The sequence below is a fragment of the Hibiscus syriacus genome, unplaced genomic scaffold (assembly GCF_006381635.1).
Source record: "Hibiscus syriacus cultivar Baekdansim isolate YM2019G1 unplaced genomic scaffold, ASM638163v2 tig00005459_pilon, whole genome shotgun sequence".
Lineage (NCBI taxonomy): Eukaryota > Viridiplantae > Streptophyta > Magnoliopsida > Malvales > Malvaceae > Hibiscus > Hibiscus syriacus.
The window spans coordinates 434,229-460,331 of record NW_024062058.1 but is presented as its reverse complement, the minus strand read 5'-3'; the positions used below and the strand labels follow the sequence as shown (position 1 = coordinate 460,331).

General features: G+C 31.2%; 2 protein-coding genes and 2 long non-coding RNA genes across 4 annotated transcripts; 2 read left to right on the top strand and 2 right to left on the bottom strand.

Annotated features, from left to right (window-relative positions):
- Positions 1–3,480: 3,480 nt before the first annotated feature.
- LOC120199516 (DNA (cytosine-5)-methyltransferase CMT2-like) lies at positions 3,481–12,015 on the bottom strand. Its single transcript, XM_039200569.1, has 24 exons — positions 11,514–12,015; positions 10,605–10,639; positions 9,640–10,450; positions 9,183–9,217; positions 8,942–9,047; positions 8,642–8,746; positions 8,435–8,554; positions 8,162–8,255; positions 7,799–7,995; positions 7,643–7,708; positions 7,292–7,537; positions 7,051–7,109; positions 6,912–6,978; positions 6,483–6,812; positions 6,232–6,300; positions 6,040–6,126; positions 5,865–5,952; positions 5,484–5,602; positions 5,304–5,408; positions 4,921–4,964; positions 4,746–4,815; positions 4,548–4,651; positions 3,603–3,825; positions 3,481–3,537 (listed from the first exon to the last, which is right to left on the bottom strand). Exons 1-23 carry the CDS (start codon positions 11,946–11,948, stop codon positions 3,633–3,635), a joined length of 3,585 nt encoding a protein of 1,194 aa, XP_039056500.1. The 5' UTR covers positions 11,949–12,015; the 3' UTR covers positions 3,481–3,537; positions 3,603–3,632.
- A 3,240-nt stretch (positions 12,016–15,255) lies between these two features.
- LOC120199511 lies at positions 15,256–16,887 on the bottom strand. Its single transcript, XM_039200567.1, has 4 exons — positions 16,583–16,887; positions 16,384–16,487; positions 16,204–16,288; positions 15,256–15,574 (listed from the first exon to the last, which is right to left on the bottom strand). Exons 1-4 carry the CDS (start codon positions 16,793–16,795, stop codon positions 15,485–15,487), a joined length of 492 nt encoding a protein of 163 aa, XP_039056498.1. The 5' UTR covers positions 16,796–16,887; the 3' UTR covers positions 15,256–15,484.
- Positions 16,888–19,418: 2,531 nt separating this feature from the next.
- On the top strand, positions 19,419–20,224 carry LOC120199514. The gene is made up of 4 exons (XR_005523462.1): positions 19,419–19,441; positions 19,588–19,707; positions 19,775–19,855; positions 19,963–20,224. It is a non-coding gene; the product is annotated as an uncharacterized LOC120199514 (long non-coding RNA).
- Positions 20,225–23,554: 3,330 nt separating this feature from the next.
- On the top strand, positions 23,555–25,851 carry LOC120199515. The gene is made up of 3 exons (XR_005523463.1): positions 23,555–23,628; positions 24,179–24,263; positions 25,797–25,851. It is a non-coding gene; the product is annotated as an uncharacterized LOC120199515 (long non-coding RNA).
- Positions 25,852–26,103: the final 252 nt, after the last annotated feature.

Genomic DNA, 26,103 nt, shown 5'->3' with positions numbered 1-26,103 from the left:
CATTACACAATATTAAAAAAATATATTTAATATTATATTTTCTAAGTTATTGTTAATATGGTGTTTTTTACGTCATTTATATATATTAATCAGTAGGTTACTTGTCCATTTAATTTTGAATATTATATTTTCTAAGTATGCTAATTTTGATGTAATCTATGTGATAACACTGTAACTTTAACATACAGCAAAAAGGAATAAAGGGAAAAGTGTATCTCAATATGCTTTGAATGATTGTTTTTCTCTCAATAGAGAAAACAGGTAAAATATTTAGGAAAATAGTAAAGTATAAGCTTATTTTAAAATATATGATTTTTTTACGGTATTAAAATATCGTAAAAAATATCATATATCCCAAAATAAATTTTTACTTATCTTATTGGGTTAAATAAAAAAAAACTCGTAAATCGGCCAACTTGGCCTTTGAATGAACTACATCTAACACTGGATCCACAAAAATGATCAAAGCATGATTTTCTGTTTATGAGCCCATGACAAGCTAACAGGCTTTTACTATTACCTAGAAAAACTAATAAAGTTTTATTAAATTGAATTGAGTATAATTTTTTTTTATTTTTCAGGTCAAGTTTGGACGGATTAAAAATTCAACATGACCATCATAATATCACTAATAATATTTTTTTAATTAATTTAGGATAAGTAAAAAAATAATATTTATTTAAAGATAACTCTTAATCATTGGACATTAAACGCTCTTAACTATTTGACATTGAAATCTCACATCTTTAATATTTTTAATGTTCAAATCTAAAATCTTAAAAAATAACAGTAATTAATTCACCGTTAAAATCATTTGATTTGTGTTGTTATACTTGAAATTTAGGGTCTGTTTGTTTCACGTAAAACGTTTTCCTCACTTTTCATTGTTTGGTTGGAGGAAAATAGATTTGTCAATGTAAAACATTTTCTGGAAAATGACTTACGGTTTAATTTTTCGTAAGTCATTTTATAAACTTTTCACTTCAAAACATAAATACTCAAAATAATATTATTTTATAAATTTAATATTAATATGATATTTTAGTATCATTTTAATAAAAACTATTAATTATTAACATATTTAAAATATATTTATTAATACTTTTAATAATATAATATAATAATATTATTATTACAATAATATACTCAATTATGTTATAATAATATATGATACTATTATATTCTTATTTTAATAATATATAATCATTTATTAATAAAAGTTATATTATTTATTAATTTCTTTAAAATAATATTATTGAATTATTAATAGTGAATATTTTTATTTATGTATTTAATAATAATATAATAGTCTAATAATTAATCTAATCGAATCAGACCAAAGTACAATTTATTTGAACCACAAAAACCATAAATACAATTTATTTGAACCACAAAAACCAAAACTAATTCTCACTCAAATTTCAAACAATACTTAATATAAAAATAAGTGTTTATATTATACTTATAATTGATTTTTAGTATTTATAAAATTTTTCTTTAAAAATATATGTCTAGTGTTTTTTCGTTACATTTTAAGGTGTTTATTGTTAAAAAAAATACTAAGTGACACGTATTATGTTTATATTTTTTAAATAAAATATTTTATTAAAAAAATCTGAATGTAACACGTGTCATTTAACGTTTTTTTAATGATAGTTATCTAAAAGTGTAACAGAGGAAATATTGAACACATATTTTTAACAGAAAAAAGATTAAGCACAAACAATAATTTTAATTATAGTTTAGGCAATTATTTTGATATTAAGCCTTTAAATAACTTTAGTAAGGCTAAATACAAAAAAAAAATGTCTGAACTATATCGTTTTTCTTATTAGGTGTCTAAACTTTTTTCAGATAATCTAGGTGTCTAACATTTCAAATGTTACGCTTTTAAATGTCTCGGTTATACGAGACGTTAAATTCTGTCGTTGTGTGACATGAACCACAGTGACGGATGTACCTTGGTCTCCACCCTCAAATTTTTTAGAATTCGATTTCTTCCTTTAAAACTCAAATGTTGTTCTATTAATATATACGTGTCTACCTTAAAAATTTATCATTCCCATCTTGAATAAAATCAATTTGTGTACACAAATGGTAAAGTACACAAATGGTCCTTGACAATAGGGTATTACTTTGTTGAGCCCTCAATAATTACAAATTATAAAATAATCCTCTGATTATAGGATATTATTTTGTCGAGTCTCTCGACTATTAAAAGTTACAAAATGATCACTCGACTATTCATATGTTCTAAATTTGTCATTTTTTATTAAAAAAATCATGGTCGTCTAAGTTTGATGTTAAAATATTAACTGAGATATGATAAAATTTGATAAATCATTTTATAATTTTTAATAGTTTTGGGACTCCACAAAGCAATAACTTATAGTCGATACCATTTATGTATTTTACCCTATAATTAATTTGTCTATGTGTCTATATGTTTTTTTATTAATTCGGGGCATTAAAGCAATATCAGTATCTGTTCAAAGATAACTCTTGATCTTTCAATATCTTGACTTAAATGCTCATAATCCTACAATTTATGGTGCTTGAACCCGAATTATCAGGAATAACAATATTTTTACCACAGATCCAATAAAGATTACTTGCTTGTAATTAAACGCTTCACCAGGGGCCAAACCATTTTCCTTTTTTCTTCTTCTTAAACTGATAAAACATATTGTCAGATTCCTACCCAGGGAAAGTAAACGTTGAAGTCAGACCTTTATTTTTGGGTAAACTACAAGTTTAGTATATTATCTATCACTCATATTACATTTTGGTCACCAAACTTTTTTTTGTTTCAAAACTATACCTAATGTTTAGTTGTGGTTTTATTTTGCTCACACACCATTAAAAATTAATGATGCTGTTCACATGTCATCATTGAAAAAAAATTAAAAATATCACGTCAATAGTTCTGTTTTTTTAATGGTGAGTGACCAAAATGAAACATAGTTAAACACTGGGAATGATTTTGAAAAAAAATAAATAGTTGGATGATAAAAATGGAATAAAAATAATAGTTCGTGTGCTAAAGATGAAGTTTACCCTTTTTGCAGCCTACCCAATCGTGGCATTTTCTCGTTCCGTGCGCCCCCTCTGCTACACTTGTGCGGATCTCTTAAATCCGGTCCGTAAGGAAGCACTCAATTGCACCGTCGCCTCACTCCAAATTTGCGTCGTCGTATTTGGTGTTTGAATTAGGGATCCATAATTGTCCCTGAAATTTAATTAAGGTATATATCAGTTTTTGTTTTGAAATTTGGATAACTAGACAGTAAATAAAACAAGACATATCGTGAATTATTTGAGAATTATTTGATTAAAATTGGATAAATATTCGATTTGAGAAGAAAAGTATTTAAGCAACCAAATTACATGTTTAAATACCCTCTAATCTCCGTTTAATGAACCCACTTCAATACGATTGAGAAGCAAGCAAACGAGCCTGCAAGAAAATCTTATGTCAGAAATACAAATAACTACTGCCAGGGAGTTTCCCAATTTGACAATAATTTTATGTCAGAGATACAAATAACGAATGGAAGGGGGTTTGGTCTCCCAATCTGGCATGATTTTATGTGATGAGTGAGATACATGCACATAAATTTTAAGAATTTAATTTAGTTCAACTCGACGCAGTCATCGCTATTCTGGGACAGTGATCTTGCTAACTGCATATTTGTGGAAAGGGAAAACTTAGGAGGGAGGATCATCAACGGTTCATTTCCGCTCAGTTTCTGAAACGCCATCCCCATTGTATATCCCAATGCTCGAGCAACCGGAACGGCAACTGCATTCCCAATTTGACAGTACCTATAAAATTCAGAAACAAAGAGAAATAAAGTTACATTCCCTCAACTTGCTTAATCAAAATGTAGGTAATTTCATTGCTTTTATGTGTGTCATATTCTCACACAACGAGCGACTGCATTTTACAATATGCAGAAAGATATCAAAGCTATGTGATTTGCTGTAAATCTAAAGACAGAGAAAAGAAGCACAAATCCCTGAGAATAGTTGCACTAACATGCAAAATTAGGATGCTAGGTCAAGGAAAATACACTGCACATCTTTTTCTCTGTTTAATAAGGCTTAGGAACATGCAGCTGATATAAAAGCCGTATAATCTTAAAGGGTAAACTATGCATTGTCACTCAGCTATCACTTTAGTTCTGTTTTGATCACCCAACAATTTTTTTTCCAAAACCATCACTAACGTTACGTTTTGATTTCATTTTGGTCACTCACCCTTAAAAATTAACAGTGATGCTCATGTGTCACCATAAGGGAATGCCATATCATCTTTGAAAAAAATATCTTGTTAATTTTATAACGTTGAGTGACCAAAATGAAATCAGAACATAATGTTAGTGATGATTTTGAAAACATAAATAGTTGAGTGACCAAAAAGGAACCAAAGTGATAGTTGTGTGACTAAATACGTAATTTATCCAATCTTAAAAGGAGATCATTACAGCTAATCTATTCAGATTTCAGCACCTACAAATAATATTTAGAAAAAAAAAGTATCATACCTCTCTTTAATTGTCCCGCAGAATTTATAATAATCAGGAAAACCTTGTAATCTTGCATATTCCCGGATTGTGAGAACCCGGTCTTGCTCCGGATGTAATATTGCCTATACAAGTCCAAAAACTCACAAGCAAATCCAAATGGCTAGTAAATGTGTAATTTTACCCAAAAAAAAAAAACAAACTAGTGCAAAATCAAACCTGGCTGTGACAGTGAGGATAAGTTACAAGTGTTGTCACAGTCTCGTCCCACCATAATCTTGCAAATGGTCTGCTCATATATTGATAACATTAGTTCCTTTATTTTTACCTCTTTTTATTATTGAGGATGAGGAGGTGGTTGAAATCAGAAAGGCTGCTGAAAAAAAAATCTAACCTTTTAGATTTTCCTTGCTCATAGGTAAAGGCGTATTCCGGTACCTAAAATTGAAAGAGAACTAACATCAGCAATAAATTTTGCCACCTAGACATTTCAGTGTAGAGAAAATGCATTGTCATTTCATTCCCTTTCTGCACTAGATTCATTTCAGTGCATTCCGATTAAAGAGATATAGCCTAGAAAAAGTAGCTGTTTCAATAAGTATGCAAAGGAAAATGAAAGACGAAAAACAAAAATGTCTCAATGTTGCGATGCAATCAGTATGCAGCAGTTTTCAGCTTCACTCAAGTGTACAGCGATTCAGACACAAACTCAAACAAGCATGCACTGACATAAGAAGAAGATGTAATGTTGCTCTCGTGGGAAATGAAGAAACTCACCAATGGTTTTCCGGATGGTAAAAGCTGCTTTTCCTGTGTTGGATCCCTCTGAACCACATTGTCTGCTCCAACAATTAAACCTGGGAGGTCTCGAAAATTTGCCCCCTACATAAACACTTCTAAATTAGAAAAAATATCAGAAGGGTAAAATGGCGGCAATGTCCATTGGAATTATATAACCTTTCTCTTTGGAATCAGACAAACTCTAGTATAATCATCCTCAAATAACTTAGTAGGCCGATGGTCATACAGACAGTCCTTTATTCTTGTGGCAATATCCAATGCAGAACCAGTCATCGCTGCAAAGGCAGGGAAAAAGGAAAAATGTAAATGGAAGACAAAATTAGAGGGAAAAACAAAGGGCCTCTGCTATGCTCCCTCTCTTCTGTGATCAGTTGTGGATTCATAAATATTTTTGCGGGTGGGCACACATATGTTAACAACATAAATTTTTTGAATGGGGTGGGCAAAAATAAAATTTCGGGGTGGGCACCATCAATAGAATAGGTAACTAACCGAATAAAATTCGGAGAAGCTATGGATCCACCACAAAAAAATTACCATATTTACTTGATCGTATATATCTTTGAAAGTCAGTTTCAGGAGGCTTTTCATATTTCATTTCTTCGCGAGCTTCATCATTTGCAACCTGCAAAGCAGTTAACTAATTAAAAGAAGCAGGGTACGGCTGAATCTCAGAGGAGGACGAATCAGTAAAACAAATATAGATAACTACAGGTGGGAGATCAGAAATAGCATCACGGAGAAGAAGAGCATCTTCTAGTTGACGGGGTTGGCCTTCAGAATAAGCAACTGTATTGCGCTGCACAAGTAAGATAAACAGAATTATCAGGATGGAGCACCACCGGTTAAAGCATTCTAAGGAGAGAAGAGCATTCTAAGGAGAGGAGAAAAAGAAAATACCAACCTCAAACTCAGCAGGAGGCCAATATCTGACAATAACATCATGAGTAGGTAGTGGAAACGGTGGAAGCATCTACAGAAACCAAATTACAACCCCCCACACCCAAAAAAATGGAAAGATTAAACCACGTGCAGTTAGGCTCCCAGCAAGACCAAAATCATTAAATTTACATGGTGATAGCCCTTCACCACAATCAGTGACAGTCGAGGAGTGCTGTATTTCGAGATTTTATGCAAACAAATTAGAAAACTAACCTCACTAGGATGTGCACCCCACAAAAAAGCACGCAACCGAAATTGAGGAAGACCATAACAACCAGCTGCAATTATTCCAAGCCGTGCTTGATATTTCATATGTACCAACCGACTTAAAGCATATCTTCCAAGAGAAGCCTTGTCAAATTTCAGAATATCAACCACGTTTTCCATTAAAACGAACTTAGGTTTTAGGTATTCCACAATGTCCATGAAGACCACTATTTGACGATTTCTTTCATCATCCAGTGGAGAATCAACATTTCTATAGCGATTATAGCCGCTTATCCCTTGGCATGGAGGACCACCACAAATAACATCAACATCCCCCTGATTACATTAACTCGTTAAAGAGGAGCCATTCATAAAACAATCACGAGAAACCTCAGATTAAACATCCTCCATCAGATTTGATTAAAGAAAACTTACACGACGGGGTAAGATTTTGGACCTGGATCCTTTTATCACAAATTCCTGAATACATTCTTGACAATTGCTGAGAGAATTGAATGAGTAAGTAAAATAATAACCTAATTCAATAAAGGAATAATGACGGCAATTATTTTACCTTAAGCCTTCAATTGGTTCCCAGGTATCATCTCTTTCACCATAACCCTTCCAGCGGACCTAACAAAATAGCTATGATCAAAAGCCATCTTCACCAAACTATGACATGGAACAAAAATAAAACACGACTATGAATAACAGTAGAATAGATTGACACACAAAAAATCAATTAGATTACAAACAAAAACTCACTAAAGGCATGAAAGGAACTACCATCACATCGTATAGATGAAATAGACCACCTTAAACTTTAGACCACGTTTGCCTGTGTTGCAGGGATCACCATAACAAATATCAACAAGACCAGAAACTTCGAGTTCATCAGAAGAATCGGCAACTTTTTCAGGTCTGTCATTATCTGCAACTGCTTCAGAGGTTCTGGATCTTGAAGGATATGTTTTTTCTACATTGTGAACTACATATCGTTTGCAAAGCTTTTCCCATTCCTTCAATAGTTGAAGAAAATCATCGGCAGCTTCATTCCTGGCCTATATAAATGAAAAAAAAAATGAAAAAAATAGTATTATCTCTCTCTCAAAAATTTTTGGGGTATGCCAAATGGAAGTTGTAAAATATAGGGTAGCGAAACACACATGTGTCCTTGGATGATTTAATTTCAAGCTTTTGCACGCCGAATTATCACTGTCAATTGACCATTTCTACAATACAGAATGTAAGATACACAATGTGCTAATTTATTGTTGAGTGAATCATGAAATAACAGTTTATCATTGATTGGATGAAAGTACCGTCACTAGATCAACGAAAGATGATTTTGCACCGAGGCATAAACCAGTTGACATTCCACCACAGCCAGAGTAAAGATCTAGTAATGTGAGTTCTGCCTTGTAAGTTCCAAAACTAGGAATATTTGCTGAAAAGGCAGGAGTTGTGGGGAAAACCTCCGTGTCACAGCTTGAGGAACTGAAGCTCTTGAAAGTATTATCTGAGTATATATAAAGGCAGATATATTAGCACTGTGATAATCGTTTATCACCCGTTTCACTTGCCAGGTTATGTTTCCAGGGTCACCATCCCTTGCCTCTCTCAGGGAACAAATATAGAGCTAATACAGCAGTCAAACTCCATTACAAACACAACAAGAAGCTTACCAGTTGGCAAGGTGCGGAATGTTGAATAATCCACACAATATTCCATGTCAAAATAGAAATCAGATTGGGGAAGATAATTAGATTTTAAACCTAACTGCAACAAGTTATAGAAGAACAATAAATAAATACATCCAAAATTCCCAACAACGTAGCTGTGAGAATGATAAAATGAAGTAGAAAATTGTTAAAGAAAATTTCTAAAAGCTATTCATAAACAGTTGTAATAGTAAAAGAGAAAAAGACAAAAGTGACTTAAGAATACAAGAAGCATACCTTAGGTGATATTTGTGTAACACTAACTTTTGAAATAATGCAATCTATGGGATTATCATTCATTACAGTCGAATAAAATAGACGTCTTTCGTCATGAAAAGCAGTCTCTTGTTTCATAACCTTTGCATCAAAAACAAAACAGAAGCATCAAAGGTCAGGATAACAAATAATGCGTAACCTAAAATAAATCTAAATGCCTGTACTTACTGTATCTTCAGCTCTATAAAACCACTGAACTCTAAAATAATTTTCTCCATCTGTTGTTTTAAAAAATTCTAATATCCTGCCAATGTGGTGTTTTGCTTCTTCACCCTGAAAAACTTCCTTATCCCATGAGAATGTGCTTGTTTCAATTGTAGGATTATTGATATTTAGAAGTGCCATAGGCAGACCAGCAAAAAAGATTAGAAGAGAAACAACATAAACTTGATTTGTTTAACATAAAATAGGAGAAGCTAAAGGTATATACACAGATTGTAAAGCACACCATGGGTTCATCGCATTTACCTTAATATAAACACAATCCCCAAGATTTATGGTACATCCATCAATTTCAGCTTGAGTGTAATGGCATTCTACGTTCCAAATTATCCTGTCTTCACCATCCTCATCACTATCGCAATAGGAACAATGATTAGAAACAAGAAAGAACTATGAAAAAGAAAAGGTTAATAGAAAATTTGAGGTCAATCCTAAATCGGGATATCAAAAGCCACCAAAAAGAGGGAGATCATAAAAGACTACTTACCCCAATGAAATGCTTTTGCTATTGGATTTTTTATTCTGCAAATTTCAAGATATTGACAATCAGCATTGGAATAACTAAAATGCAATGTGGTTTCGATTTACTATTATTTCCAGCTCATCCTACAAACCATTCTCTGTAAAACTAACTGCTTATGAAATATGTACAATATAGCATTAAACTACACACAATAATGTCCAGACTCCATATGAGTAAAAGCTAGATGTATAGTTACTTACCATTGTATCAATGTTGAATACTGAAAGATGTTATAAAGCGAGCCAGTAAAAATTCAAGGAAAATAAAGGGATAAGGGGGTGTTGAGCAACATCAGAAGCAAAAGGAAAAAGAATGGACAGAAAAGAACACAGATAGGAAAATAAAGTAAAAACTTATGGTCACTGCTTCAAGCAGCTCAATCAAAGAAATAACAGTTGCCAATTTAGTTCATATCAATCACCTTCATTTCATAACGCCACCGCCACCTTTCTTGAGCTTCATCATCAGGGATTGGATTGCCTATAAATATGGGATCAGGCTTAGGTTTACTCTTCTTCTTTCCTGAAAGAAACAAGACGTTGTTCTCTGATAATTTTTCATCTAAGGTTCCCACGTCTGATTCTGCTGATGAGATCTTAAATTTCTTGGAAGGCTGTTCATCGTATGAATTGGATAATCTATTGGAAGACGAGTTCACTTCAGCACTATCACCTCCAGCCAATAATTTAGAACATGAGGAGGGCGCCTTCATCTGCTTTTCATTAGACATTTCCTTTCTATGTTCTCCAAAAGATACATCATTCCCATCATTTTTTGCAACCCACACGAAACCAAGAGAAACTTCCAAGAGTTTCTCACCAGAAAAGCCCATTTCATCCATATCCAATCTTCTAATAGAGTCATCACGGCAACCATTTTTAGTAGCCTGACTAATTTTCAGAGTTCTTCGTAATTGTGTTTCAATGGGAAGTCTTGGGTTAAGATCTTGAAATTTTCTCAAAGACTTATTATCACCGCGATATTCAGTCTCCGCGATAAATCTAGATGACTTTCTCGTTTGCTTTTTAGCAGAAAAGTTTGAGTCATTTTGCTTTGAAAGAACAGCTCGAGAAGATCTTGCTTCAGAGTAATAACCATTTTCAGAGGATTTAAAGATAGTTTTTGAAGAGTGTCCCTTGGTTTCAGGTGGGGCTGAAGTCAATCTTGGAGATCTTCTCAAACTCATTCCCTTGATTCTTTCAACATTCACAATTTTAGCCTCTTCCTTTCCACTGCCCCAGAAAAAAGAAATAGCATGCAAAATTGTATTAACAATGACGCCAGGAAAAATCAAAATGTTAGGAACACACAAAGTAGAGCAAGATTAACTATGCCGGCAATGTCATGAAAATGCAATAGTGAAAGAAAAAAGCAATTGCTACTCACTTTAACTTGAAGCTTCGACTTTTGGGACTTTGACTCTGCATAGCCCAAGAACACGAATCCACAGAAATGAAACAGATATGTTACATACCACTAAAAAGGCCTTCATCTTTCACTTGTAAAACTTTTAAAAAAAATAGTAGCGGATAATCAAAGCCATCTTAAAAGAACTATGAAGCCATTAAAGCCATATATTTAACAATTCCGGTGACCCAAAAACAACTGCAACCAAAACCTCAGTTACAATTGAAAGTTGAGTCCGTCTTCTCAAAAGAAAAATAGTAGCTTCGGAACTTACCATGCCAAAATGTCTAGCGCCTGTTTACCAAACTCAACCAAGCAAGGCATAATCCCAAAAGACAACACCGCTGACAGACCCCAAGCTTATTGACAGCCAATGTTTTAACAGTTTTTTTGAAAACTCAGTTTTACTCGGGAAGTGGTCAACGGAATTGAGCAAATATTATTTTAGGCTAAACTACTAACAAATTAGGGAATAATTAGTTTTCTCGTTGATTTAATGGTACAAATTTAAGAACTTCAATTTTCTTTTTACAGATCTAAGTGATATTAATTGTACTAAACACTACAGACTTGAGTGAAAAAGAAAAATAATATGCTTTGAAAATATTGTATGATATTATATGTATGAACATTTTCTATAATAATAATAATAATAATAGAATAATAATAATATATAAATATATTTATATTTAAACTTTTTATTTCTCCATAAATTTAGAAAACCTCTTTGAACCAAAAATAGAAAATATCAATCAATTTATAAATAATTTTCTCATTTCAAAAATTCGTAATGAAGAAAAAAAATTAAAGAAATTGTTAACTAAAAAATCTGAATGGAAAATTAGTATTTTTAAATAAAAGTGAAAGAAAAAAAGGGCATTGGTCTACCTTCGCGGGAGAGAGAGCTTTTTCATTTTCAGACGCAGCTGAAATGGGAAGAAATCTGGGTGACCTTCCATTACTCTTAAAATCCACAGTTGTATTTTCCTTAATTTTTGTTTTGTTTCTCACATTGGTCCCCACGTTCGCGGTCTCCCGCACGAACAACGCTGAAATTCGCGGCGACCTTCTATGGAAGCTCTGGAGCGCCATTTCTATCTCGGATTTCCCCGAAAACAAATTCCGACCCGGTGAGAGGTGAAAGAGCCTAGCGGATCTTCTGGGCAGAAGCCTGTTACCGGCTGAGGAAGCGGCGGCAATTCCTTCCGGGAGACAAATATCTAGAGGCGCTGGCTGCTCTACATTATCGTCTCCGCTTGTTGTGACCAAATCAAGAGACCGAGATTTGGGTTCATCCTCGGAATTTCCTGTTGGCTTCTCCATACATGCAGAAACAAAAGCAGAAGCAATTTCGATGATTCCAAAGATAAAAGAAGATTTGAAACCAAACAGAAAATAAAAAATCTCAAATGTGGACGGAGCAGAGGTGGAGCGTCAGTGGAACTGTGGAAGCCCGCTGCATCGGTAAGCACGGAATCTGACTTCACTACCTCACCCTACTCGATCTCCACTAGTTCAAAAAAAAAGGTTCGTTGTATGAGTATTTCTTATTTGTCTTTATTTTATTGACATAAATAAAAAAATAACCACTAACAGAACGATTTGGGTGACGAAAGAATTATTATTTTTTGAGAGCTTAATTTGATCACAATAAATGTCAATTATCAATGGTACGTGAATTTTTAATGTTAAAAAATTAATAATATTTTAAGTTACGCTCATCCATAAATATTATATTTTGTAACATTTTTTATTGTATTCATTTTCTGTTGTTCTTTAGTCTTAAATTAAGTTGTTGTCCTAGATGAGTTAAATTAGACTGTATAGAAAAAAGTAAACTTTTTATTCGATTGGATGTTAAAATTTTTGACTTAACTTGACTCAGTTTATAATTTTATAAATTTTATTCAAAAAAATTTAAATTTGAGTTGAGTTATAAAATAAAATTAGAATAACTCAAATTTTTTTAGCAATTACTCAACTTATTATGATATATGTATATTGCATATAAAAATATGAAAATTTACAGTTTTACACCCTTTTAATCGTTGTATGAGAAAAAATTAAAGGGTAAAATTAATAGTATTAGATGATATTTATGAAAAAAATATCATAAATGATGAGTTGATAATTCTATTGATATTAGATGGCATTTTTTGTATTATGCTAAGGTGATTATAAAATAGTATTTGTTCTAAATACTCTCAACTATTTGACAATGAATGCCCACTCACCCTGCTACAATTATTGGTGCTCGAAGTCGTGACCTATGGGACAACAACGATTCATTCAACCACTGAAGTAAGTTGGTTCATGCGATATTAAATGGTATTGATAACATTATTCAAAATTTTATTTTATTTTTTTCTTCTATTATCAAAAAGATACGTTACAAAATATGAGCCATATAAAATGTTTTAATTTAATCTAATTTAATTCATTTGTTTAATATAATATTTTTAATTAAATTAAATCTTTTGTTTCAGTAATTATTTAATATATTGATGATAAAATAAAAAATATCACAATTAAAATTGAGATTTTATCATGTGTCTTTATAAAAGATTAAGAAAATAAAAAAAATAAACGAGAAAATGCATGACTACTTCTAAGTAGGGGTGTTTATTAATGGATTGGTTAATTTTATATGTTTGATCAGTTAACAATTGATGATTTTTTAAACTTTGGTTATATATTAATTTGATTTGAAACCGATCAGTTAACCAAATTAACTGAATTGATTGAAAATATTAAATATTTAATATATTATTTATATATTAGAGTGTCTAAATTTCATTTTTAACCAAATTAATCAAAAATATTTAATATATAATATATATTATCTAAAATTTTGATTATTTCAGTTAATCGATCGAATTAATCAAAATTTCAACCAAATTTTAGACTGTATAAACTTCGATTTTAACTTTTTTTTGTTGAAAAAATTCAGTTTAGTTAACAATTAAAGGTAAAAAACTTTCGGTTAATAATTTATAGGTAGTTCGGTTTGGTCGGTTAACCGAATTAACTGATTGTACACCCCTACTTCTAAGAGTTGATATTTTTATTTTAATACTAGTACATCAAATAATTATTTCATTTAATATTATAATTATATCAGAAAAAATATTGAATTAAAATTTTAAAATAATACCCTTACAACATTAAAAAGTGTCATATACAAGTTAAGTACATGTTTTTTCTGATAAAAAAAGTATGTGATACTCTAATTAGAATAATTAATAGTGTTAATTAATTTAACTAAATAATTATACTAAAATAAAAATTAAATTTGAATTTAAATATAATAAAGAGATTACAATTAAATATTGAATTTAATAATTTTATAGGAACGTATGAGTACAATACAGAAATCTTGCATGATTTTTTTAGTTTGTACTGACTTCACGAGCGGGAAATTTAATTTCGAAATTTTAACTCAATAATTCCAACTAAAAATATTTTATTACATTTGAAAACAGAAAATCAACCTTTTTGTCCTTTTCCTAAAGCTCGAAATATCAATTCGCCTATGAATTTGGTAATCTTATACCAACATGATTGTTAACTTTTTCTTTTCATTTGGATACATTAATTTATAAATATTTTTCAAATTGAGACATTTTAATATATTATTTTTAATAATTAAAATATCATGTCAAATAATGTATTAATTTAAAAATAATTGTAATTTCACATATCAAAAACGGGAAAAAGTATAGAACGATATGATTTGTTAATTTAAATATTTAATTTTAATATAAAAATTATGAGAAAAATTAAAATAGTTATTTTAGATATATTGATAATAAAAGGCAGTTACTAATTTTTATCATTACATTCTAATTGAAAAAAAATCTAGTTCTTCGTTATTAGAGAGTGCTTTCGCAACCAAATGTGTTTTAGCACCACAGAGGAACAATGACTTTTTTTTAAAGAATGAAAGGTGATTTTTAATTAAAAATATAATATTTTTGAGTTTTAAAATTATTTTTTAAATTAATCTTAATCCTATCTAGAGAAACGGAGAAAATGAACCTTCTTGAGGAAGAAAGAAGAGTTCTCCTAGTGGATCTAAAATTCATGATCTAAAGATACTTGAGTGAACAAAGAAGATAAAATTATATTTTTAAGTACGAAATTATCAAAATATTTTAATTTATTGTTCATATTTTGTGATTAACTATACTTTCAAACATATATTTAAAAACACATTTTTACTCCCACAATTGACAATACTCTTTGAAATTACATGATTGATAACTTTTGTTTTAATTTTGTACATTTTTTCTCACGAAACTCAAAAATATAATATTTGATCAATTTTTGTTTTTATTTAATATAGATATTATTATTTTTATTAATTTTCTACACTAACGATTATTAAAACTTCACTGACTAAACATTTTAAAGTTAATAAGATAAGTAACCACATCTTAATTAAATAAAAACAAATATGACCACATATTAATAAAATAAAAACGAATGTTCTCAAATATTATGTTTTTTGAATTCAGTAAAAAAAAGTGCACAAAACTTAAACATAATACTATAGTTTACCATCAATAAGCAATTTCGGAGTTATAAGCAATGCTCATGGATAAGTTATAGAGAAAACCAAAACCCTCACAATTTCTCAAATAATTAACAGTCATTTGTAGTGCCAAAAGAAATCAACCAAGCATCCAACGCCTTTAATGAAAAGAAATAATAAAAAGGAACCGCATAACCCTTATTAATTGTTTCTCAATCCTCCGGCTACTACATGTTTGTGCCATAAAATTTTAATGTGGCACAAAGGAGAAAGCAGAAGCAGGCACCTTCCTCTTTCATGGCTGTTGACGAAAGATTCTAGAAATTTAAGCACTAAAATTGAGCTTCTTCATCACCTTTGCATATGCGGCAGGTACTAAAGCGGGTTGTCTCAGTCTCCGTATTGATTTTTTCGACTGCATTAAACAACAGACCGTTACTACAATACAAGATGAGTTAGAAGTGTTAAGATCATCCTTATGCTAAGAAAAGAACCAAAGGTAGATAGATGATTGTATTATACTGGTTGAACTTGAATGAGGAAAATTGAGTCGAGATCTCATGATCTCCAATACTTTGCGTATTGGTGACAACCATCTCTAAGGTATCGATTATCCTCTTTTCCCTAGATTTCCCTTGGTTTCAACCATTTCATAAGCTGTGGATTAGATAAAGATTTTAAGGACAGTAATCCTGTATTATTCCAAAGGTCCATATCTAAAATAGATAATTCCAAGAAACTTCTGTCCAATCTTGAAGATTTTACAGAAAACCAACAAGGTCCAGAAAGAGGTAGTCTCATGGAACAACACACATAAAATGAAGCATCTAAAATTGTCCTATTTCTTTATAATACAGTACTTAGCAACTATTCATGGCCAACTTGTTCTTGCTGATTGCTTATCTTACAAATTACAATAATAATTTTGGTAAGCACTAACAGAGCACAGGGAACTATTGACTCATGAAATGAAGCAGTTTTCCAGCTCAAAGAAAAAAATAACATTAAACGGGATGAACTGTAACAATACAAAAATGGCATTACCTTCAAATGCGCATTATGATTTTTGCCTTCCCTCCAGCGACGAATATTGCCATCATTCATTGTCCTAAATCTGGATTTATAGGACCTAATCAAATTCAAAGTAAACCATTAATCAAATAAATCTATAAAAAAGTTTTCACCAAAAAAAGAAAAAGAAAAATAAATTACCGATAAACTTACGAATAAGGTTTCATCTTAATCTTCTTGAGTTTGGAAGTACGTGGAGTCATGGGTTTCCTCCTCTTTGCTCGCTCCCTTGACGAAACATGTCGGACTTGGACCAACTACAGAAAAAAAGAGTCACATAGTTTAGAATCATTCTTTAATCCAAGGATAAAATTTTCACCCCAAATGAAATGCTAATGAATCAAAATCTTACAGAGAGAAGCAATGGGGAACAAGGAAAGGAATTGACTGCGAGAAGAGGTGATGCGACATTGCTATTGAGGAAGGGTTTAACGCTCCATTTGGTTGAACTATAATGGATTGGAGAAGTGGAGTAACGGAGAAGGCGACGAGAAACGGAAAGAGGGGGAAGATTTTGGGTGGATTGGAGAGCCAAACAGCGGAACTTGGTGCACAATCTCTGCATCGTTTAAACTTGACCCCTGCAACGAGAATGCAATTTGGGGGTTTAGGTTGTGATTTAGGGTTTACTGAAGTGTATGTTTGGGTACTTGGATTAGCGTGACCTGGATATTATTAGAGGGCTTTTTACCAAAAGTATTCAGTTTACACCCTTTATTTATTAAAATGTCTGTAAAATAATCTCAAGAAAATTAGTCGGAAATATTAATTTTTTAATACACTAATTTTATAATCTATAATTGTTAAAATATTATTATAAAATTTGTAAATCGAATACTTTGGTTCAAAAGTCACTGTTAGAGTTTGGATGAATACCTATATAAAAATTCAAAACTCAAAAGTGAACATAAAATATTTGGAATGCCCGTGGAAAATATATTTTTTATAAAGAGCATTTTTTATATAAATTGTGTCAAATATGTTTTTTTAATGTAGAAAGAAAATACTTAGATTTATTTATTTATTTTAGATTTTGTATCTTTTAGTATTATTTTTATTTTTAATTGTCTTTATTATATATTTCTAGAGTTAAATTAGACTTAAGGTCTGATTGATATATTATAATTGATTTTCTAAAAAAAATATCTTAAAATAAATTATCTGAATATTATTTTACTTAAAATAAATTACATGAAAATTGCTACAACAGACTATTTTCTGGAAGTTATCGTCGATGGGATGGGCGAAGATCAATGCTGATGGAACTCGCAACCTTTCTATAGGACTGTTGGCTTGTGGTGGTGTCACTCGAAATTCAAATGGCGATTGGATCCTGAGTTTTACAAAGTGGTTGGGTCGTTGGTCGATATTGGACTCTAAGCTATAGGGTATCTACAAAAGTTTGCAGTTGGCCTGGGAGATTGGTTTACGTTGCATCGTGGTCGAAACGGATTGTAAAGAAGCTTTCAATCTCCTTCAACAGGGCGAGGCGATGGAAGGCGTATCTTATATGATTCCTCATTTAGTTGGATTCTTTACTAGAAGATGCTGGTAGATTTGGGAGTCGTATGTGCTCCGTGAAGGAAATAAAGTTGTAGACTCCATGGCAAAGCTCTCCTGGACATATGGGATGAATCGATTTAGTCATCCCCTACTGCAACTGCTCCTCTTTTGCACGAGGATATAACTGCTCTAACGCGATTGGCGGTTTAAAGTTATTCAAGTACTTTTCCCTTTTATTAAAAAAAAAGTGAACACCAAATATTAGGGATGCTCGTGGAAATTATTTTTTGGGTTAAATTACACTGTTATTTGATTTACTTTACTCTTTCTCTTATTTTGTTCACTAAACTTTCAATTTTTCTAATTTGTTCACTGAATTTTACAAATTGAATCATTTTGCTCATTCCTCTGTTTTCTCTCTAATGTGACATTTTTATTAATATTTAATATAAAAAATAAAAAAATAAAATTAAAATAGAAGGTGACCAGATGCCACCGCCGACCACCGTTGACCATCGTAGATGGTGGTAGTTTGGTCCCAAAATGGTATGGGTCACTTCGCCTCGACGTCGAGAGTTCGAATCCAACCTCCATTTTGTCGAAAGTTACTCCGAAGTTCATGAATTTGAGATTGAAAGTGAGGAAACTGAAGCGTTTTAATCCAAATTCACGGTTTTGGGACATTTTCTCGTGAAACAAACACTAGATCTGGACTCAGAGGGTCGAGACGAAGATACCCATCCCATTTTGGAACCGAAAGACCACTATCTACGGTGGTCGGAATGAAAATGACGTGGTGGCCAATGGAGAGAAAATGGAGAAGAGAAGGAAAAAGGGTAAATTACACCATGAGTCATTAAACTTTACTCTGTCTCATATTTCACTCACAAAAACGTCATTTTATAGTATATTTGAGTTTTTCAAAATGGTTTCGTTTTGATTCTTGTACCACAGCATAACACCGCTAAAAATTAACGATAAAGTGAGCAAAATGATTCAATCTGTAAAATTCAACGAGCAAATCAGAAAAAATTGAAAGTTAGATGAGCAAAATGAAAGAGAGAGTAAAGTAGAGTGAGGAACAATGTAATTTACCCTTTTTAATAAAAAAAAGTTTTTTATATAAATTTTGTCAAATATGTTTTTTTGTTTGGTTTTGTTTTTAAATGTAGAGAGTAAATATTTAGAGACATTTTATTGTTTATTTCAGGGATTTATTTTATAGTTTAAATCTTTTAGTATTATTTTTATTTATAATTGTGTTCATTATTTATTTTCTAGAGTTGAATCAGATTTATTTGCAATTCGTTTTTTAATTTATTTATTTAGTATTATAAATTTTCTAATTGTATTATTTTTTTTCAATTCATTTTTCGTTAAACGAAATATTTATTCAGTGATTGTGAACTAGTAATTTGTAAAGGAGCCCTAATATGTTTATTAATCTTTAATTTGGGGACTTAACTTGCCAAATATTATTTCCAAAAAATTACGATACAAGAACAAAATTAACGTAAAATTATAGAAAGACCCGAAGCCCTTTGCTTATTGTTCCTTTTCACCCTCCTATGCAGGTTCCTCGCCCACAGGCAAGGCGGGCTCTTTCTTTGCATTCTCATCATTCTTAATGCTATTTCTACTGTCCAAGCCATTGGACTCGCCTTCTTCACCAATGTTCCCATATACTGATATTTATCTTTGTCACCAGGTAATGCACTTATTTTGCATAAGAAGTGTATATGTTTTGAACTAAAATGATAGAAGTAAATGCATAATGAACATCTAGCATGCCCTTGTCCTTTCCTGGTGGGGCTTTAGAATGGTTTATAATTCCTGCATTGTTTTTATTTTCAGCCAGTCTACGATGCAAAGAAATTCGCTAAACTGATGAGGAAAAGAGATAGGCTCCAACATTGGCTAGACTATAACCAGATGAAGTTGGAAAGGCATCCCGAGAAGAGACCGACTAAAAAGGTAGTATGCGTGTTCGTGTTAGTATCATAAGCTTTATATTGATTCCTTGAATGCTTTTCACTTTCAGACAGGGTTCCTCGGTTTATGGGGTGAAAGAGTTGATTCCATTGATTTCTAAAAACAACAGATAAAAGAATTTGACAAAAAGGTGAGCTGCTGCTGTTTTACTCCAATGCTTCAATAGGTTTACATTGCAAATATTCAGCAAATATTCATCGAATGTTCTGCCTATTGCATTGTCTTCAACTGTCTCAGATGGCAGTCGAGCGCCAGAAAGTTGTTGAGGACACGAAATCCATCCTGCCAGTTGCTTTCGTATCGTTCAAATCGCGTTGGGGGGCTGCTGTTTGTGTGCAGACACAACAAATCAGAAATCCAACCCTGTGGTTAACGAACTGGGCACCGGAACCCGCGATGTTTATTGGCGAAATCTGGCCATACCATTCGTCTCGCTGACCATTCGGAAACTAATAATATCGTTATCGGTATTCGCATTGGTGTTTTTCTACATGATACCAATCGCTTTCGTGCAAGCTTTCGTGCAATCTCTCGCAACTTTAGAGGGTCTCGAAAGAGTTGCTCCTTTCCTTAGGCCTGTTATAGATACTAGGATTGTGAAACCTTTTGTATCGTTTTAGTACCCTAACGTATTGTTACTCAAAAACAATATGCAGGAAATTCATCAAATCTTTCTTGCAAGGTTTCCTTCCTGGTCTGGCTCTTAAAATTTTCTTGTATATATTGCCTACGGTACTGACGATCATGTCAAAGATTGAGGGTCATATAGCTTTATCGACTCTCGAGCGCGAACATCAGCAAAGTACTATTATTGTGTTGGTGAATGTGTTCTTGGGGAGTATAGTTACTGGAACAGCTTTCGAGCAATTGCACTCTTTCCTTCACCAATCGCCGACTCAGTAATACTCTATCGACTAATCCTACTATTTTAAGATGTCATAAAATTTTCTCATCGACGTGTACATACTTAAAATTTCAGACCAGAAATAAATAGATGTATAAGATTGTAAAATATTTATACAAAACTGGAGCAAATAAGGTCTTATGAATGCATACATGGACAGACACAAGATTTTATGTTAGGGGAATTTCTAAAATTTTAACAAGGGACAAACTTATAAAATTTCAAGGACAAAAACATATCATAAATAAAAAATATAAAACAATCTAAATACATGATAATTTTAAATTTTTAGAGGACGCTTGTCCTCAGCCATCCTCCTCGATCCATCCCTAATATATATGTCCACATAAATGAATTGAATATTGTACTCAGAATAGAAGTGTTGGAAATCCCTTTGCGATAATACTCTGACACGAACTGATTTGATCTACTAACTTAGAAACAGATACATCCGAGCGTTGAGCTTTCAAGCTCAATGACACTTTTCTACTCTACTATACTTAATGCGGTTCATAAATATATGCATCTAATGCAAGTATCAACATAAAAGTATTTAATCAAATTTAGGGAATATCATATTTCGAAATACTATCAATATATGGATATCATACTTATCATCATTTATTAGTATAGTTCACATGAGTATTATCAATTACAATTCATAAGATTCTTAAGTAAAGAGTAGTTAAGGCACAATCTTTTTCTTTCATTTAACTTTTTTTTCCTTTTTCATCCATATGTTTAAAGGAACAAGTAACCCTTATTCGGAGAGCAGTCGATTCATTCCTTGAAGGGATTGAGGGGAATGCAAGCTCAAGAGTATATTTCTTGCTTGTTTGGTCCATCCGTCATTTTTTTTTCATTTGGCATTTAGTTTTTTTTTTTACTTTGGCTCCTTTTTCACTTTGTTTATAATACAAGTTTCTTGGAACTTTATTCTCTTATACTTTGTTTGCATTTTCTTGAACACGTTAAAGTACATGGTGTATAAAATAACGGGATTGGTTCAAGTGGTAAATAGTTTGAAATCGCTTAAACAAAGTCTCAGGTTTGAGTCATTGTGTATGCAGAAAATCCTCGTTGGGAGACTCACAAACCAAAATCAGGTGTGCGACCCCAGTCAATTCATATTAACCAGGGCAAAGCCTTGATGAGATGTACACTTGGATGTGATATTTAAAAAGCATTTGAAGATAAAAGAATAAATCAATTTTAGCTTAGATCCTTAAGTATAGAATAGTTGAGGTACAATCCTTTATTTATTTCTAAGTAAAGTACACAAATGGTCCCTTGAGTATTAGGATTTACTTTGTTCGGTTTCTAGAATATTAAAAGTTATAAAATGATCAATCGACTATTCATATGTTCCAAACTCGTTATTTTCTGTTAAAAAATTGCCAACCGTCAGAGCTGCACGTTAACATGTTGGCTGAGATATGATAAACCCTTATGACACTTATTTTTTGTATTTTTTTTAATATTTTAATAACTTTCTATATTTTCTAAATTTTAATAAATTCTTAATTTTGACTAAATATTAAATAAACTTCAAACTTTTTATACAAATCAATTATACCCTCGAACTCGATCAAAAGAATCGACTAAGCTCTCTGATCACATCATCATTCACACAACTATCATGTTAGTACCATGAATTATTACGTTATTGCGTTGAATTGACATGTCAACATCATAACTGTCAATGATGATTTTCATCGATCAAATGATAACATTAATATAATCATCATTTTCAAAAATTAAATTGATATAATTAAAAGGAAGTGATAATATTATTGCTTTGATAGTATTACGAGGATAAGATTAACCTTTAAGACTTATTTGCAGAAGGGATTGAGTGGAAGGTGAGCTCGGGAATATATCTCTTGCTTGTTTGGTCGAACCAGCATTTTGGGGGTTTTCTTTCCCCACTTTGCAATTATTTTTTCGACTTTACCCCCACCCCAACTTTTTTTTTAATTTAGCTTATACATCAAGTCTCTTTGAACTTTATTCTTTTACTTTCTCGGTATTTTGTTTTACACGTTGAAGTACGTGGAGTACATATGCATGCATGCACGTATAATGTAATTTGAATTATACATTAACATGTTTTTGTATTTTTTTCCTAAGTTAATCATATCAAGCATTAGGGCTAAGCAAAAAAAATGATGAAATTAAAAATTTAATCGAAGTGTTTGAATAATGTATAAAATATATGTTGAGGGGTGGAACTAAAAATTTATACAACTGAGTTAATTTTTTTTATTTTTCATAAATACAGTTTTTTTCATTGAGGGTGATAAATTTTCTTTCTTTATTTTTAAAATATATGTATTTTTTAATATTAATTAATACTTAAAAAATAATTGGGTGGGGGCCAAGGCTCATCTCGACCCCATGAAGTTCCGCCTCTTTATATCTTAAAAATCATGATTATCTTATGAAAAATTAATAATTAGATTAAAACAAACGCTTCAAAAATCCATTGAACCTAATGAAATCAAACCCATCTTATCCTTATGAAATGTTAGAAAGATATATAATAATATACATATTCGAAATATTTGCAATCATTTGATAATAAATATTTACATACTCTTACGAATATCGTGTTTGAATTCAGAATCTCTAACTCTGAGAATAACAATGTTATAGGGAAAAGAGTCCCCGAGCCCCACCCCTCTTTAGCTATAAAAAGGGGGGCAAGGGGCGAAAGCAGGTACTAGAGTTCAAATCAGCATTTGAGAGCACTGAAACTATTTTGTGGTTTTCGTTTGTGATTTGACTGCAGCTATGGAACCAGGTTTTTATTTTTGCTTCCTTTTCATTATTGTTCTTGTTGTTATAAAATTTCGAATACTTCAGCTTTGTTCGTTTGGTTAGGTCGATGAAATATTAATTGTGTCTGGTTTTACGTGTGATAGACAAAGTTCAAACGGCGGACCAAAGCTCAGGGGGACTGCCTCCGGCTGGGACTGCGGGGAATGAGGGTGATCAAGGTATTTACGTATATCAAAACTAGTTCGACTCTATGATAATTTTATGGGCAAACTACGTATTTAGTCACCCACCTATTCTCAATGTTTCGTTTTGGTCACCCAACTGTTTTCTTTTTTCAAAATCATACCTAAGGTTGCGTTTTCGTTTCATTTTGGTCACATATGATTATTAACAGTGATGCCGACATGCCACCATAAAGTAATGTCATATCATCATTAGAGAAAAATAAAAATAGTTATCACATCAATAATTTTGTTTATTTTTTAACGTTGGGGTGATCAAAACAGAATCAAAACATAATGTTAAATACGATTTATAAAAAGAGTAAGATGATGAAAACGAAACCGTGAAAATGGATGGACTACTAAATATATAGTTTACCCTAATTTTATCAGGTATCTAGATTTGTCCTTGTGGAATTAAAGACTATACCACTCGGCTCAATTGGTTGAATGAAAAATCGATTAATTAAATTGTTCAATTATTTACGTTAAATAGATAAAATGAGAAAATTTATTATTCATTAATCATTTATTTTGCGTGTGATAGTCAAAGCTAATACGGCGGATCAAAGTTCCGGGGGAATACCATCAACGGAGACAGCAGGAAAAAGAGACCCCACAGGCTAATCAAGGTATTATAATTTTGGGATCATTTATTTAGTTGAACTCGACAATTCAATATGTTCTAAACTCATTTTTCTGTTAAAAATTAACGGTTATCTGAACTGGATGTTAACGTATTAAATGAGATATGATGGTTGTTTGATATTGTGAGATCAAATTTTATCATATCTCAGTCAGCAGGTTAATATACAGCTCATAGTTTCGTTAATTTTTAATGAAAATTGACGAGTTTAAAATATAATTAATAGTCGAGTGATCATTTTATAACTTTTAATATCCAAGGGACTCAACAAAGCATCTCTCTATAGCCCCTATAGTAAGAGGACTATATTATGACTTTTAATAGTCGAATACTTAATAAATCAATATCCAGTCGATGGATCATTTATGTACTTTGCCCTATAAAATAAAACTACAAAATAGTCGAAAAAATTGTTTTTTTTCTTCTATATATTATTTTTGGTTTTACAACAAAATGATATTATGTTTCATTCATTTTCATCACTGGTCTTTTTAAAAAACGATTTTTGCATTTTTAAAATTTTCTTATTTTTATGTATATTTTTAAATTATTAATTAATATTTTTTCTAGATTGATTAACTGTTAAATTATATTATTAAATATAGGTTAATTTTTTTAAATAATGGGTGGAAAAAAAAGAATAGCTTATATGGTGTGTTGAAAAATTATTTTCTCAATCGAATAGAATGATCAGTGCACAAAAAGACGGTCAAATCACCTGACGTATTTGGAAAACATTTGAAAGACACAACATCTTCTTCGGGTTGCATACAGTTTGAAGTCAACCTTAATAAAGTAACAACTCAAAAGATGTCGTGTCTTCCGAGTGTCTTTTCAAAGACGCCAAGTTATTCGATCGTTTTTGTTCCTACACTGTTCATTTCATCCTAAATGAGAAAATAATTTATCTCACTTAATATGAGTCATTCTTTTTTCCCCGAAACCATTATCCCATGAATTTTACAGTTAAATATTTAATTTGATTTTTTAAAGCATAAAACTGAATACAGTTAATTATATCAATTGTTCTTAAATTATGACCAAGGTTTTATATTTGTTCTCAAATTTTAACATATTCTAATTACATCCTCAACCTATTAGTATCTCCCAATTAACTCCTTTTGTTATTAAACCATTCATTTAACTATTAGATATCACATTATATCTTATGTATCATATTATAATCTGACTTGACATGATCGTAGTTGATTTTAATTTAAACTAAATTAAAACAGTAGTTAATTTTAAGTTTAAACTAAAAAAGTGAATCAAATTAAAAAACAATCCAAATGTAGAATAAATATATATTATTTAATATACAAATAAGAAAATATTATTTAATGCTAATCAAATACGTAGTGCAACGAGAAAGAATATTGCTTTAATTTTGATTGATATTAAGTATTTTAACTAATTAAAGATAACATTTTATCATTTTATTAGGAAAAAACATCAATTAATATAATGTGTATAATGTATAGTATATATTTTAAAATCTTTCATTACTTTTTTCGAACAGGAGAAACACCTTTGACTGAGACTGAAGGAAAAGACACGCCACAGGGCAATCAAGGTATTTCCAGACATCTACCATACTATTATTATTTTTAATATATGACAAATTAGAGATTTTACATTATGGAAGGTGAATTTATTTAATTTTAAGAAAGAATACATTTATAAAATTTTAAAGGAATAAAAATAAATTTTCAATAAAAAGTATAAAGAAAATATCTAAGATATATAGAAATTTGAAACTTTTACGGTCGACTATCCTCATCTGTTGCCCCTTCGGTCTATCTCTGTGAAAAATCATATGTTTTATT